This window comes from Pelophylax lessonae, assembly GCF_965119305.1.
Source record: "Pelophylax lessonae genome assembly, chromosome: 3".
Lineage (NCBI taxonomy): Eukaryota > Metazoa > Chordata > Amphibia > Anura > Ranidae > Pelophylax > Pelophylax lessonae.
This window is the reverse complement of record NC_138770.1, coordinates 356,023,911-356,041,288: the sequence shown is the minus strand read 5'-3', so window position 1 is coordinate 356,041,288 and position 17,378 is coordinate 356,023,911. Positions and strand designations below refer to the sequence as shown.

Genomic DNA, 17,378 nt, shown 5'->3' with positions numbered 1-17,378 from the left:
TAAAGTCAATAACCATACATTGAAGAGAGCAACCCTCTCCTCTATTGTCTTTTGGAAGCATTTGGTAAATTCAAATCTCCCTTTATACCGAGATAATAATATATGAGTGGGGTGGTGGCTGAAGGAACCATCCACTGCTGTGAATTTAGACCATTGATGTCTGTTTTTGAGATTTACTTTGCAGCTTGCTGAGGTTCCCTTATTTTTTCTCTACTCATTCAGGTGTCCTGACATGAGGAGAACTGGCACATGAGCCATTATGTTAAGTACTGTACACTGTTAGTTGTAATTGTGTTGTGATTCCTACAAGTGACCTCCCCTGCCCTAAAACCCCATCAGTATTGTTTTGTCTGATCACTTATGTCAAGGATAGCATTCTTTTCATCTTCTGGAAGCACAACAAGAAATCTTCCCAAGGGAGCGAATCTTTTCTTAGACAGTTGTTATCCTAACAAGTTTACTCAATTTTAGATTAAATTGTAAAATGTTAAATTTTACATTTTCTGTCCCATTGACAAGGGTCTACAAGAGAGAGTGAAGCTCCCCAACAAGGACTGCTGTAAAAACCCCATTAATTAGGAAGTCACCATTACTCTAAAAGGCCTGTTAAGACAGTTTTTTATAAACACATAGTGGGCTATGTATATCAAAGTTGTTGGGAAAACCTCACAAGCATTTGTCTAACTAAGACAAATTTTTACTGTATTTTACTTAACCCTGGAGCTGGGCTTTAAAGATATTTTCAGGTAAGACAGAACCTGTACATGTATTATACTAGTCCATTGCTTCATTATTCTTTACATTTATGATTTTTCTAAAAACTGTTTAAATATATTTTACATACCTCTGAAAGCAGATATCTCATGGCTGTCCATGATAAAGATTTTCCTCCACCTTCATTATCACTGTCTTTAAATTCATCTTTAAGCACTTTGATGCCCTCCTAATAAGGAAATTCACAAATACGTTAAAGTGATTTGTGTTCTGTGAATACACCTCAATATCAGGTTCTAGTGTTTTGAAAAAAAGGTCAAGTCCATTACATAGAAATATATTTAGGTCAGTCGAATTGCTGCTCCTGGCCTTTTAGCGAAAGAGAGAAAGCAGACAGCATTGAGCAAATTATAGTCCTATGTAATGGTCAACTCAACGTATCTCTGTCCGAGCCTGGACACATTTTCGGAACATTACTGAAGTTTAGGTGGCAAATAAAACCCAGTTGAAGTCATGGGAACCAAATCGTAGAAATCAGTAATGTCCTTTTTTTAAGCTAAAGGCTACCTATTGTCAAACAAATAACATGGAAGGGCTGTGGACTGAGTTTAGTAACATACCAAATTGAAGAAAAAACATTTTAAATTCCGCTTGGAGGAGAGCAATCATGATAATGCTTAAAATGAGACATTATATATAAGAATTTGCGTAAATAACATGGCTGGGGTAAAAATCTGTAAAAATCTACTTTTTTTGCTAGAAAATTACTTAGAACCCACAAACATTATATATATATATATATATATATATATATAAATATATATTTAGCAATCATTGCAAATTTTTATGTCACACGGTATTTGCAAAGCAGTTTTTTAAACACATTTTTTGGGGGGGGGGGGCACTTTAATTTTAAAAAGCAAAACACGATAGTTAACCCACTTTTTTTGCATAATGTGAAAGATAATGTTACGCCGAGTAAATAGATACCTAACATGGCACGATTTAAAATTACGTCCGCCCGTGGGATGGCGGCAAACTACGGTGTTTAAAATCCTCCATATGCGTCGCTTTAAACGCCTTTACAGGTTAACAGTTTAGAATTACATAGGAGGTCTTGTGCTAGAATTATTGCTCTTGCTTGAACGGTCGCGGCAATACCTCACGTGTGATGCAATCACCGTTTACATATGCAGGTAAGCACAGTGGGGTGGGGGTTTAATATTTATTTTATACAAACCTTTATTTTTTACACTTTTTTTTATTAACTTTATTACTATCACAGGGGATGAACAACATCCCTTGTGATAGCATGGGCCTTGACAGGTCCTCTTTTTATAGAGAGATCTAGGGTCTATTAGACCCTAAATCTCTCCTCTGGCCTTCAATGCATCTGATCAGACACAGATCGATCTAATCGGCTGCTTTCCTGGCCCCTAGTGGCCAGGTAAACAAAGAGGTGGAACCGGAAGTGATGACACACTCGTCACTTCTTGTTTCTGGAGTCACAGAGAGAGAGAAATAACATCAGTTCCTCCCTTTCTGTTCCGTGCAGCTGTTGCCGCCGGTCACATCACTCCCGGGCTCCACAATCGAATGGCAGAGCCCGGGAGAGGTGGCAGAAGGGGGTGGGACCCCCTTCCGCCAACCGCAGAAGTGATCGAGTGGCTATTTAGCCACTTGAATCACTTCTGCTACAAAGGGAATTGATGGCTGCAAATTTTCATACCTGGATGATGCCTGTAGGTGCAGGCATCTTCCCGGTATAATTATAGCAATCTGAGGACATCTATGTGACATTTATAAAGAACAAAATGCAGTTTAAATTTCTAGTAAATGAGAGCTCCCGACTGCTTCATACTGTTTGTAAACAAAGTAGGATAAGGGGCTGGTATGGATGTCAAGGGGAACCCCATGTGGGAAAAAAAAAAAGGTAGGGCCCCCCCCCCCCAAACCTGTGTTCGGACTGAACCAGGAGCTCATCCCTAGTGCTGTGTAGTAAGCTACAGATACTGTCATTGTGTCACTGACAGCCCAGGAACAACAAGTCTGTGAGTCACAGTAATAAGAGACGGAGAAGTTGCTAGTCCTTAAACTTTCACTAGAACAGTCAGTTGTTATGTTTTTATTATAGAAATAATTTGAAGTATTGTGTATATTGCCCATTTTATCTGAGTTGGATAACTAATATGGAGATATATATATATATATATATATATATATATATATATATATAAAATAGACAAGTATACTATTAAAGTATTGTGTATGTTCAATATCCATGATCTCTAATTAAGATAACTCATTTCAAGACATATATATATATATATATATATATATATATATATATATAAAGAATACCATTGAAGTATTTTGTATGTATAATACCCGTTCTTTCTAAGTTGGATAACTAATTTAGAGATATGGATGAAATATACAAATATATTATTGAAATATTGTATATGTTCAATACCCCTTGTTTCTAAGTTGGATAACTAATTTGGTATGTATATATATATATATATATATATATATATATATATATAAACAAACAAGCATTTTATTGCCTTACATCAATAGCTTAATATTAGTTTGCAATTTGTATATTGGGCATTGTGCATACCATTAATTCTTTACAGCCAAAACACATCGTGTCTGAACAATTCCAGCCTGCTGAAATTCCATACATTGATCTTAAGCGGCTAGCACAGTGGAAAAAACACAGGTTGTGCAGTAATGCCGGCCACTCAGGACGAGGACTAGACACCAAAGTTTCATTGCTGACAAACTGCCAGGACTGAATGACTCCTCTTCTAATGTTCTGTAAAGAAAACAAGGAACAACATACCAATTGGGTTGTATGAAGAGGATAATTAAAACACAATGTTGTGCATTGTTATGCATCAAACTTAAGTGTTCTTTACCATTGGCATATCCACAATGGTTTTTACAGTGTAATGAAGCATTCTTGTTGGCAGCTCTTCACTGGCTTGAACAGATAGCCACAAACGAAAGTTTTTGTCAGGGTTCTTCTTTGACTTTAGGATCTCCCCTAATGACATCATTAGCTTGGCAGAATTTTGGATGTTCTCTAAGAAGAGCCAACTACCCTATTAAAAAATTACATCAGACATAAGCAGATTATTACATTTGGAAGTCAAGGTGGATTTTTGTAGATATACATAGCAATCAGCATACAAAAAAGATGGCCAAAAAAATATCATTTTAGCCCATACAACATAACTTATATGATTGTGACATTATTTTGGAATCCTAACTTTTATGATCTTGTTCTAAGACCCCTAGGGTTGTGATTAACCATGCAATGGTTTGCAATCTGGGGACTCTAAAAACAGCTTTTGCCACCTTCTGCATTCCTGCAATAGTGAATAAAAAGCATTTCATTTGGGCCATCTCAGGCATAGATCTGCTGGGACATGTGTTTTTGGTTAAAGATTATCTTTTTAATTCTATGTTGGATGGAAGTGGTCTTGTAAAGAGTACACAAGTACTGCAATGCATTTCACCAGACATAGGACACGTTTCATTTAAGTATGTTGCAGTATTGACGTGTGTGTGTGTGTGTGTGTGTGTGTGTGTGTGTGTGTGTGTGTGTGTGCGCATAACAGACTCCATTCACCGCAAGTAAATGGTGGCCATTCTGCAGATAGTGGCAAATATTTTAGTAAAATAACACGCACGGTGTCCTCTAAATCAGGGTTGATGCCCCTATTGTCATTGACATCTATCAAGGCCAGCCAAAAAGCTGGTAAGAGGAAAATAAAAGTAAGCTTTCAATATATTCTTGTAGTGTGAACAAAGAGGTAACAAAAGTACACTTAATGTATACCTTTATCATTTTATTTATAAACCATCATTAGACAATCAAAAAAATGTTTGATTAAGAAGATGAATGTTTTCTATGGTCAGAAAAGTTAACTCAGATAATATCATTAAGATTTCTTTTCACCTCTGACATGGCATTTATGAGCAATTCATCTATTTCTTCATCAGGCGTACTGATGGGGAATACAGTTATCTTCTGGCTCTTCCTCTCTGAAAATTCAAGGAGTAAGGTGCGAGGTAAATTACAGTCACTGCTATATATAAGTAGCCCTGGCTGATGAGGTGACATCCATGACAAAGTGGTCTGAAGATCAACAACTGCTTCTGATGTATACCTATAAATGTACATAATAAATATAGTTATTATTTCCCTTATAACCTTTATTTAGCTCTATTGTCCCAGCTTTGCATTTCGGTTTCCATTATAGAATTTTATAGCAATTTAGGTTTAAACTTATGCATTTTTTTTGAGTGTTTTGAGAGTTCAGTTTTTTGAGAGTAAAATAACAGAACTGTCATTGCAAGAAACTTTACTCTGATTTACATTGCCATCCCAAGCCTCTGCGTGGGCAGATTGGATGCGTTGTTATTCTTTAAAAAATTGAATAAAATAATTGTATTAGAATAACAGAAGTGTCAACAGTACATCAAAGTTACGCAAAAAAGCAAGAGCATTTATTTGTAAAAAATTGTGATACAATGGTTCGAAGCCACAGAGGACCCCTTTTTAAGGCAGCAGTAGGGTTACTACTGCCTTTAAAGAAAGGGTTCTCCATGGCCCCGAAAAGCTACATACAAGTTTGTGGCAAACAATGTCCTTGTGATAATTTGCAGCCATGAGTGACTTTTATAACATACAACTAAAATCTCTCTCTACCTACTGCAAGGTCACAGATGGTGGTGGAAATATGTATATGGGTTTCTTAGTTCACTCTCCAGAAAAGCCTCCCTTCACTTGGAGTTAATCCTGTTTGAAGCTCTATGCCTCCTAAAGAACAATCCTATGTACCTAATTATTTTATATATCGTATTACACTCTACGGTATGCTGCTTCAGCACAGAAATCCGACTAACCCCCCTTTTATCTTTGCATGGGAAAAGGACCTAGGCACTCAATTTTCAGCAGAGAAAATACAGAAAGCATTCATATTGACACATAAGGCCTGTGTCTCAGCAGCAGCTCAGGGAAAAAGCATTGGTACTCTGTAAGGATCTGGATCCAAATCCAGGACCTCTGTTGTATCTGGCAGTGGCTCTTCTTACTGAGCCACCTGAGCTGCTCGATAGCTCCCTGCCTGATCCTTTGGACAGCCTTACTGTGTATTTTGTTTCTGGTAAACCTTGAACTCCTTGTTACTTCCATGAACTTCCTAGCTAAGCCATGTCTTTGCACTTCCTGTTTGCCAGATTATTATGCTCTTCTCCAGCCAATATCTTGCTCCTTTTTCTCCAGCTGCCATCTGTATCTTCACTACCACTTGCTATTGACCTTTGGCTTGTTCATCGATTACACTTCCACTTATTTCCACTTCCCTATTTGAAATGACTTGGTACCAATCTTTGGCTGGTTCATCCACTAGGCTTCTGCTTAATCTCAATCTGCAACCACTTGTTACAGACCTTTGGCTTGTTCATCAATTAGGCCTCTGCTTTATACCTACCTGCTATGTCTGTTTCTGGAAGCTGACTTGCTCACCTCCTGATGGGGCAAATCTGAGCACTGCAACCTGGCGCTAGCACACTACGAAACCCATCTCCTCCATCGGGAGCTCTGGTGAAGATCTGTTAGTGCGTAGACCTCGTGTTTCAGGTGAGCTCGCGTCAGATGGAACTACTGGTGTATTTATTCTGCTGATTTCTTTGTGAACCTTTCTACTGCTATAGCAACTTGCTTTCAAGCCTGACCCCTGATCGTGACATACCCACCAATGCTATATAAGATTTTTCCCTCCACCCCCATTACATGCTGGAGATGTGGGAAGGCCATGGGAACTTTGTTACACACTGGTGTTAATGTGCACTGATTCATGTCTTTTGGTCACATATTTTCCAGATTTTTGACATGGTACCACATGATCCCACATACACACACACACACCTACATTCCCTTCCATTGCTTTATTTCCAATGATCACCTCTTCCTATTTGCTGCCAGCAATGTGATCTTGAGACACAGGAAATCAACCTCTTCTCCTACAATTTCTGAGTGGTACATTGAGCTAGCCCACCTTCAGGTCTAAAATAACTGGTACTCCACCATCAAGATAGGTGCTATACTTATAAGTTCAATTAGAATGTATGGTTCATCTTCTCGTGTTCTCCACATTTCAAAACCATTATTTCATGCATACTTATATGCCCAGAGGTCTTACTTCCCTCCCCCTTTTTGTTGTCCTTTCTGTGTTTTTCCTACCCACTTTCACCCTAATATTCTCATTTATTCCCACCTATTTACTGTTACTCCAATGTACCTTTTTTTCCCTTTTCCCACTTGGCATCACGAGCCTGGAAAGAGCAACTGAGCTAAGATCCTCTTGCAAAATCGGTAATCAATTATGTCTTCACCACACTCCAAAAACCATCTTAGGGCCACTGCTTTAAAGCAATTGCTGCATTTGGCATAGTATTTCAACAGAGTCCCAGAGGAGGCACTGGATACACTCCACTTGGTTGGATGTTTATTGCTTTATTTTTTTATTTCATGTTTACTTAATTTTGAGGTCTGAATTTTGCACAAAGAGATTGCCTCTGTAAACGTCAATCTGACTCTTCTATTCTCTGTATGGCTTTTAAACAAATAAATCTTTATTCTTTAAAAAAAATTAATTATTTTTGCATATTTTTGGTCCACTGATGATGTTTCCGCAATTTTTACTTTGCTAATGTTATTTTGTTATTGGAGAACCTACATTTGAATGCGTTTATGGCTGTAAGTAATGCGCTGGATCATATGAACTTATAATCAGTGAGGAGCTATCATTAAGGGCTCATGTATTGCAATAGAACATTTATATTTGACAGTTAAATGTATGCAGAAAGAAATACAGTATATGAGTAAGGAAAATATGTAGTGCAAGTGCCTATATCAGTAATTAAAAAATATGTTGAACAGAGTATAAATGTTTTCTATACTAGTAGTGCACATAATTTATCATGAAAAAAGTTCCACTGAATATTCCATTGCTTACTTACATCTTCCCCAGAATTGCACTGATATAGTTGGAAGCTGCTGGCAGAATCCTATCTATTCTCACAGCTCGTAAGATCAGCAACCTATGAAGGGCATTTAGTCCATCCATTCCGTCAGGCCATTTAACCTTAAAAAGGAGGCATTAACATCAACAGGCCCACTTACATTTTTCAGTAGTAAAAATCAAATCATTTTATACAGGAAAAGCATCTACCCAAAAAAATAGAAAAAAACAGTATATTGACAGGAGATGTTCAGACCGCTTGTTAGGACAATTGGGGTATCTAAAGAATAGGTTTATTCAAACAAATTTCGTCCACCTGTCCTAAAATACAGCAGGGGACTTTTATCAAGCATATATCAACACAATTAGTTGCAAATCAGGTTGTGCCTCCTTCAGCAAACTGCAAAAAATCTGCAGACCTGTTTGTCTGTATTCCTGGACAGCCAAGTGTGATAATTTGCAAAGTTTTGAGACATTTGACTGGGTAAACATTAGATCCTTATTCAAACAGTGTCTACAGATAAAGGTAATATACTTTAATGAAAACACAAGGAAAATGTGCCTTTTCAGTATGCTATACAGTGGAAAAAGTAAATACACCTTCGGTTTTAGAAGCGCATATTACCCTTTTTTAGTAGAAATGGCTTCTTGTGAGAATATTGCATAAGTGCAAAACAGCCTCTGATATCAACTCACTGACTCTCCAAGCAAAATATCTAAAATGCAGGAGTTTTGTAGGGTTCCTTGCACAAACTATACTTTTCAAATCCCACCACAACATTTCAATATGATTTAACCATAACCCTCCATTTCTTCTTTCTGAGGCATTCGTTGGTGAATTTGCTAGTGTTCTTTGGCCCCTTTATCATGCTGAGACATCCATGTTGGATTCAATTTAACTTTCGTACAGATGGCCTAACATTCTCATCAAGCACCCTTTGATACGATGAAGAATTTATACATGACTTGATGGCTGCAAGCTGTCAAGGCCCTGAAGCAGCAAAGCAACACAGTTGGTTCTTCTCCTGAAATGCTGTCTTTGGTTTGTGACCCACATTTCTTCTGCTACTGTGGCCAAACAACTATCTTTGCTTTTTCAGTCCAAAGTGCAACGTTCCAGAAAGCCTGATCTTTGCCTGTATGTTCAGTGGGAAACATTAGTCTTGGTCTAATGTTTGTTTCTGTTAGAAAAAACTGTTTCCTGCACAGCTCCTTTGAAGGTTAAATTGGTACAATTTCTGATTGTAGATACATGCGCTTAGACACCAAAGGTTGCAAGAATGACCTGCAGATCCGCTGATTACATTTTGTGTTTGTTGGATACGTCTTTTAGCATCAAACAATTACCTCTTGAGCTAATCTGCTGAGCTGGCCAATTCTGAACATATTAGCAGTTCATTTGAAATCTACACGACTTGTAGAATATATTCCTTACAGTGGAGTTATTAATTTTGCATGAATTGGCAGTCTTTTTAAATCCTGTTTCTGAGGACCTTAGAAAATTATGTTTAATTTGGCATGATGTGTCTACACACATGATTAGCAAATAGAACATCTGAGGTTTAAATAAGTTCAACTTGCATACTCCCTAAGGAGGTTCTATTTATTGCCACATAATCTGGAACACTTAGATCTTATTTTATGGATTTGAAGTGTACATACTTTTTCCACATAACAAATCTGCGTTTTCATTCAATTAGATTAGGCATTAGGCCCCTTTCACACATACAGTCCGTTCAGTTCATCAGTTCAGTCACGTCAAATGTATCAGTTTTTCATCCGTTTTTCATCAGTTTTTCATCCATTTTTCGTCAGTTGTCATCAGTTTTTCATCCGTTTTTCGTCAGTTGTCATCAGTTTTTCATCCATTTTTCGTCAGTTGTTATCCGTTTTTCATCCGTTTTTCATCAGTTGTTATCCGTTTTTCATCCGTTGTCATCCGTTTTTCGTCCGATCCGTTTTTTTGACGGATGAAAAATAGGGCATTCATCCGTTCAAAAAAACGGACATTGACGGAAGTGGATGAAAACGGATGTTAACTGATGATCATCAGTTGTCATCCGTTTTTACATAGAGATGCATTGATGTCCGTTTTTCATCCGTCAACGGATGGATGAAAAACGGACAAACGGACAGCATGTGTGAAAGGGGCCTTAGAATACACCACATACACTTTATGGCAGAATTTGTTCAAGTATTTCACAATTATCTTTGGACACTTTTTGAATAAAGATTGCATGTTTGACTGTTCAAATCATCCATGTTCATGGAGTGGGTATGCTTTATAACATGACTATAAATATCTGTTTAATTTTTACTGTCTTTTTAATAAAAAAAAAAATATTTGGCAACCCCCCAAAGAAATTGACTAACCAAAATGAAATTACACAATAACACTATTTGGCTTTGCCAGTCATTGTGTGCAGTATAACAAATTAAACATGTGAAAACTATCAAGTCAATGGTTCCCATTAAAACTGTCATTTATTTAAACAATAAACTTTAACACTGCACGACGTTAGACAATAATGTAATTATATTCACCTTGGAAGGGTTTTCAGGCTGTTCACTCTCACAAAATGTTTTCCAAGTCAGATCTTTCCCATCCTTGTACATACGATCAAAGAGGTCTCCAAACCAGTCAAAGTATGTGGCAAGAATCTTTACCAAATAAAATCAATGACACATCAGCATAGCTTAATTTTATTTTAAAATAAGTGATAAAACAACAATCTGCTAATCTTGGCCAAGGAAAGGCATAAATAATTATCTTAACTAGTAGTTGATTTTAGGCTTCTAAAGGTCAATCTAAGAAAAAAACTTAAAGAGAGCAAGTTCAAGTTATGCTGTTTTAATTCTGCCTAGTCCTCATTTATAATCCCTGCTTTTGAAAAGACTAACAAAAACCCTGCAGTATTTCATGCGTAAGTAGTTGGAGTACGCAGTGCATATAGTTAAACTGTGTTCCCAGGAATGAGCATAAGAGCTCATGTTGATAGGTGTTGCTTTCCTGCATTTGATGAACACACCTCAAACACAAGTCAGCAAAATCCCATTGATTGCACATTGAGCAGTACATGTGGCAGTTCAGAGGCTGTGTTTGACCTGCTTTGTGTTGAGCTGTGTTTCTTTGGATGCAGCATGACCTATTAAGGTGCAAATCAACTAAAAACAAAGTCAAATGTAGCCTTTAATTTGAATGGAGAACATTGGGTTTGACTAGACACATCCAACAGTTATAAAGAATGCAATCATTGAATGGGAAGCTACATGAGAAATAAATCTCATTGCTGATAAATGTAAAATTCTGCAAATGGGGTCCAAACAGTCAATTGTAGGCAGCATTTTAGATTCGGTGTAAAGCCAATAAACAAATGTATTCTTTTTTTTTTCTTTTTGTATCAATTTACACTTCATGGCAATACCTATGATTTTTATCAAACATATTAAAGCATATACTCAAAAAAATATTTACCTGCACATTTTTAAATTGCTCTTCACTTAGCCAATCAAATGAGTTCTTTGCTTGCTGCCGGGATTCAGACACTTTGCTACCCTGGAGCACTGTACCACATAGGTCGGGGGAAATGAAAAACTCTCTCTCCCCTGCTCGCATTCTGCCAAGTGACTGTTCCACCTAGGACCAAGCAAGTCATTTAGTAACCTATTGCTATACAGACAAGTATACTGATAAAAAAAAAACAAGTGAAAAGAAGAGTTATTGTGCCCAATCAGATCTTTGTTTTTTGGTAGCCTACACTACAAAGCTGGGGTTTTCTTGGTATGGGCAAACAACACTTTATACATCAACTTCAAAAACAGCAACTCTATCCAACAAAGATTTTTAAATTTAAAGCACAATGTAAGAGCTACAGGTCTCAATGACACCAGCACTGGTATCATGTCTCCACCTCCCTGCTCCTGGCCAATTACCAAACAAAGCCTAGGGCCATGTGTTTTGTGAATGGTCAGGAGGAAATGGGTAGGGGTGTCAAAACACAACACCAGCACTGGGTGGAACCTACAGTGCTTACATCTGTCATGGGCTAGAAGTACAGAGGGAGCTGCATTACAGTAATCCTAACATGTAAACCAACAACTTGTTAAACAGTAAAAGAAACAATGCATGATGGGGGTTTCAGCCTAGTAAGGGTCTTGTGCTCAGAGCTGGGCTTTAAGATAGGCAGCATTTGGTTGAACTGCCAACCTCTACTGGGTTCTTATCTCTCCTTTAGTGGCAAGATCCCCTGGATCTCTAGGTGTTATTCAGTCATAGTTGGTCTCTCCAATTCTGATGGGGATATCTCACCAGTGGAATCCATGAAGTATACAACATTGCATAAGCCATGGGCTTGACTTGCTGGCAACTAAAAAAATTTTAATATCAGCTTTGGATTGAGTACGGGACAACTTACATCTATGCATTTTGGTAGCACATGCGTGAATGTGTAGTGGTTTGCAGTGCCATTAATTTCCATTGGCATCCCAAAGGGATCTCACCTGAGTGGCAGCATACCGCAACTCACGGGAATGCACTACTGTGTGTACATTTCACATTTTTTAGTGTGGGACATTGGCAGTCCATGTAAATAAATGGGCTGCCTTAATTCAATGCGCATGTGAATAAGTCCTTAAAATTTAAATTTTATTTTTTTCATTACCTCAAATGCTGTGAGCAAGGCATAAACAATTCTGTCCCTTTCCAGCAAGGACTTGGAAATGTATGAGAAGATGTTACTCGTTAGATAGGCAACTACTCCTTTGAGCGAATACCTTGAAAAAAAGCAGCAGAAAAAAAGAAGTGTATCCATTAAACTGGTGCTAAATCTACTTTACAGATTTTACTAAAATGTTTACTTAGTATGAAAACAATGCACTTGTGTGGTTGCTGATTACATAGAAACAGAGAGCTGCATCAAATGGCTGATTTATAAAATACATTTAACGAAAAGAGAAAACATGTAAGAATGTACCATATGATGAAATACTTTTTAAATTAAACCCTAAAAACAATCACTGAAAATGTGTGCTCAATACAATACACTATATCAGGCATCCTCAAACTAAGGCCCTCCAGCTGCTGCGGAACTCTGACATTCACAGACATGACTAGGCATGATGGCAATTGTAGTTCCTGAACAACTGGAGGGCCATAGTTTGAAGACCCTGCACTATACTGTCAACTAAAGCTGGGTAATAGTTTACAAAAACAATTTTATTACATGTAGAAACCCACTTTGACTAGTTCTGTTCAGGCTGCTGAATATCCAGCAGTAGAACATTTGTGATTTCCATGCTATTTAAACTTCTGAATTCAAGAGACAGTCATTCAAATATTAATAACAAACTAACCTGTTAGCTGACAGACTTGATAATAGTATGCTGCACCACATTACTGCTCCAGTTCGACAGTCTCCAGTGCTGGGGTTGTGTCTCCACCCTGTCTATGCTTAGTCATTCTCAAAACACACCTTATGATGGAACCGTGGCCATGGATTTTGTGAATGGCCAAGTGTAGGCGGCAGCGAAGACACTGATTTCAGTGTGGGTCGGGATGTACAGTATCTCACAAAAGTGAGTATACCCCTCACATTTTTGTAAATATTTTATTATACCTTTTCATGTGACAACACTGAAGAAATGACCCTTTGCTACAATGTAAAGTAGCGAGTGTACAGCTTGTATAACAGTGTAAATTTGCTGTCCCTAAAAAATTACTCAATACATAGCCATTAATGTCTTAATCTCTGGCAACAAAAGTGAGTACACCCCTAGGTGAAAAAGTCCAAATTGGGCCCAATTAGCCATTTTCCCTCCCCGTTGTCATGTGACTTGTTAGTATTACAAGGTTTCAGGTGTGAATGGAGAGCAGGTGTGTTAAATTTGTTGTTATCGCTCTCGCTCTCTCATACTGGTTACTGGAAGTTGAACAAGGAACCTCATGGCAAAGAACTCCCTGGGGATCTGAAAAAAAAAGAATTGTTGCTCTACATAAAGATGGCCTAGGCTATAAGAAGATTTCCAAGACCCTGAAACTGAGCTGCAGCATGGTAGCCAAGATCATATAGCAGTTTAATAGGACAGGTTCCACTCAGAAAAGGCTTCGCCATGGTCAACCAAAGACGTTGAGTGCACATGCTCAGCGTCATATACAGAGGTTGTCTTTGAGCGTATGAGTGCTGCAGAGGTTGAGAGGTGGGGGGGTCAGCCTGTCAGTGCTCAGACCATACGCCGCACACTGAATCAAATTGGTTTGCATGGCTGTCGTCCCAGAAGGAAGCCTCTTCTAAAGATGATGCACAAGAAAGCCTGCTAACAGTTTGCTGAAGACAAGCAGACTAAGTATATGGATTACTGGAACCAGGTTCTGTGGTCTGATGAGACCAAGATAAATTTATTTGGTTCAGATGGTGTCAAGCGTGTGTGGCGGAAACCAGGTGAGGAGTACAAAGACAAGTGTGTGTTGCCTACAGTCGAGCATTGTTGTGGGAGTGTCATGGTCTGGGGCTGCATGAGTGCTGCCGGCACTGGGGAGCTAAATACAGTTCATTGAGGGAACCATGAATGCCAAGATGTACTGTGACATACTGAAGCACAGCATGATCCCCTTCCTTCGGAGACTATGCCACAGGGCAGTATTCCAACATGAGAACAACCCCAAAACACACCTCCAATTTGACTACTGCCTTGCTAAAGAAGCTGAGGGTAAAGGTGATGGACTGGCCCAAGCATGTCCCCAGACCTAAACCCTACTGAGCATCTGTATAGCATCCACAAACGGAGGGTGGAGGACCACAAGGTCTCTAACATCCACCAGCTCCGTGATGTAGTCATGGAGGAGTAGAAGAGGACTCCAGTGACAACCTGTGAAGCGCTGGTGAATTCCATGCCCAAGAGGGTTAAGGCAGTGCTAGAAAATAATGGTGGCCACACAAAATATTGACACTTTGGGCATAATTTGGACTTTTTCACTCAGGGGGTGTACTCACTTTTGTTGCCAGCGGTTTAGACATTATTAGCTGTGTGTTGAGATATTTTGAGGGGACAGCAAATTTACACTGTTATACAAGCTGTACACTCACTACTTTACATTGTAGCAAAGTGTCATTTCTTCAGTGTTGTCCCATGAAAAGATATAAGAAAATATTTACAAAAATGTAAGGGTGTTCTTTCTTTTGTGAGATACTGTACTCAGGAGTTTTTTTTAACTGTATAAATAAATCTGATATTACATTACTACATAGCAGAGATAAACACATACTAAGTTCTCCTAAAGGATAAGTCCAGGTAAAACCTAACTAACGCTAAAACCTGCTCTTTGCCACATTCTAAGACTAATCTATCTAACCCTGTAAAGCAAAAATCGCTGTACTTACCTATTCTACAGCCGATCTGGTCCGGTCTGCAGTGTTGTAAGCTCTGTGCAGGAGAGGACAGACAATGGCTGTGAAATAAATGGGAAGTGACATAACCCATAGACTTACTATGGGGCTTCCATTGTCGAATGCCTCTCCTGCACCCACCTCCACAGCTCAGCGTGGAACCAGACCAGATCAACTGTAGAATAAGTACAATGATTTTTGCTTTACAGGGTTAGATAGATTAGGTTTAGAATGTGGCAGAGAGCAGGTTTAGCGTTAGTTAGATTTTGCGTGGACTTATCATTTAAGCTATAAAAATGATTTTGCCCAGGGTTGGGCTTTTTAGAGAGCGCTTTCTGTCAATTGACTGTCTTTAGAGACAAACTTCACTTCAGTAATACTTAGCCTTTTGTTTCTAATTTAATTACACCAGTGAACATACCCCCCCCCCCCCAACATTCTGAGATGGGAATGAGGGACACCTATTAGCAAAGTATAAAGATATAGGATACACCCCCCCCCCGCCATGCCCCCCTTAAAGGAGAATTGTACAAAAAAAAATGATAGGTTAAACCAACAATTGTTTTTTTACAACTTCTATTTCTTTATACTGCCTTTTGAAATTTACAAATGCAGCAATTTAGAAATTGGATCAAAGGTTTAGCACAGGGAAACACTTTTTGATAGATAAGTAGTGCATTTTATATACAACTATATAGATTAGACCAAAATGAGGGACAAATGAAGAGGACAGAGGGACTTTTTCCAAATGAGGGACACTCCCTCAAAATCAGGAACAGTTGGAAGCTATGCCAGTGATTATGTAAGCCATATTTATGCCCTTATAGCAGCAGGTTACCATTATAGTGGAACTCTCATAAAAGAAAAATTGGAGCTGCTAAGGATTAATTGTTATTAAAGAAGAAAATATTGATGTTGTTATCCTGGTCATGGCTTTCCTAGTTAATAACAGACCGGGAAAAAGCACACAGGACAGGAGTCTACACTTCAATGGCTGCACTGATGTTCAGGTCAGTGACTCCTGTAAAAGACTCATAGCACCAGAGCCTGGACCCTTCAAGTCAAAATTGTTTAATATAAGTTTTTCAAATTTTTTTACAGCACAAAATGAAATAAATCCAAGAACATAGAGAAATACACTGTATCCAGCACAAGGTGCACACCAGAGCAATATGTAAAAAAAAAAAAAATTATGTAAAAACAGCAATAAGCAACCAATACAAAGATTGCACAGATTCCATATAAAATTTATAAATTGCAAGAACCTTCTTGTCCAAACCCTGTAAAACACAGTGGCACCCTTAAGTATATATTAAGAGAATAAACAAGATGTATCAACTTGCATATCCTTTGTCAAGTTCCCCTTTCCCGCACCTATCATCACCACTTAGTTCCATTCAGGGGGCATTTAATACAGATGCAAAAACTAGGTAGGATCAACCACTTAGGAAGCGCCAGGTCCCAGGGAGCCTCCAATCCTCTCAAGCCATAGGGGTTGATAATTTCAGAAATTTTGGACAGCCCTTATCATTTGATGCCAGTTTTAAATAGAGAGCATCTCTCAAAACCAGTCCTTGGCAATGGGAGGGACCAGAGAATCCAAATCCTAGAAATCAGTTTCTGTTTAGCAAAGAGAGCTCTGCAAACAGCATTATCTGTATTGTAATAAGTTAGGGTGGCAGTGTTAAAGTACAAAGTAGTTGAGTATATACTGTATGTAAGAGAGTTGCCCTTGAGAAAGATACAAAATACAGTGTTTAATGTGGAGATCACATCAACAAATATCTGAACTTTGGGCATCTCCATAGTAGATTAATTCGATCTGCTTGGTCTCCTCCATACTTGGTACACTCACAGTCATTATATAACCTACTTCTAAAAGGAAACTGGCATGCAATAAGTACTATGTTAAATAAACATTTAGGTGAGAATCAAAAAAAGAACAGAGATTGTGTAGGACTTTAAAGGTTGCCACTAGTAATCCCAAGAGGGAAGAGAGTACCCATGTATGTATAAATTAAAAATGTATTATAACAACATATTAAAATGTCAAAAAACATTTTTTATGACATTTTATTATGTTGTTATAATATATTTTGAATTTTATACATACATGAGTACTCTCTTCCTTCTTGGGATTATTAGTGGCAACTGTTAAAGTCCTACACAATCTCTGCTCTTTTTTGATTCTTGTACTTTTTTGGATGTGGTGCTACACACTATGGGTTATGTCTCTGCATTC

At 38.1% G+C, this 17,378-nt stretch overlaps 1 protein-coding gene across 1 annotated transcript in view; it reads right to left on the bottom strand.

Annotated features, from left to right (window-relative positions):
• LOC309549672 (dynein axonemal heavy chain 5-like) overlaps nucleotides 1-17,378 on the bottom strand; it is a 303,485-nt gene that overhangs the window by 23,745 nt on the left and 262,362 nt on the right. The window contains exons 91-98 of the mRNA XM_082250083.1: nucleotides 12,416-12,527; nucleotides 11,230-11,391; nucleotides 10,299-10,415; nucleotides 7,753-7,877; nucleotides 4,685-4,895; nucleotides 3,639-3,824; nucleotides 3,338-3,535; nucleotides 845-943 (exon numbers count right to left, since the gene is read on the bottom strand). Of these exons, the coding sequence (XP_082106209.1) occupies nucleotides 845-943; nucleotides 3,338-3,535; nucleotides 3,639-3,824; nucleotides 4,685-4,895; nucleotides 7,753-7,877; nucleotides 10,299-10,415; nucleotides 11,230-11,391; nucleotides 12,416-12,527 (1,210 nt within the window). The remainder of the gene's footprint in view (nucleotides 1-844; nucleotides 944-3,337; nucleotides 3,536-3,638; nucleotides 3,825-4,684; nucleotides 4,896-7,752; nucleotides 7,878-10,298; nucleotides 10,416-11,229; nucleotides 11,392-12,415; nucleotides 12,528-17,378) is intronic.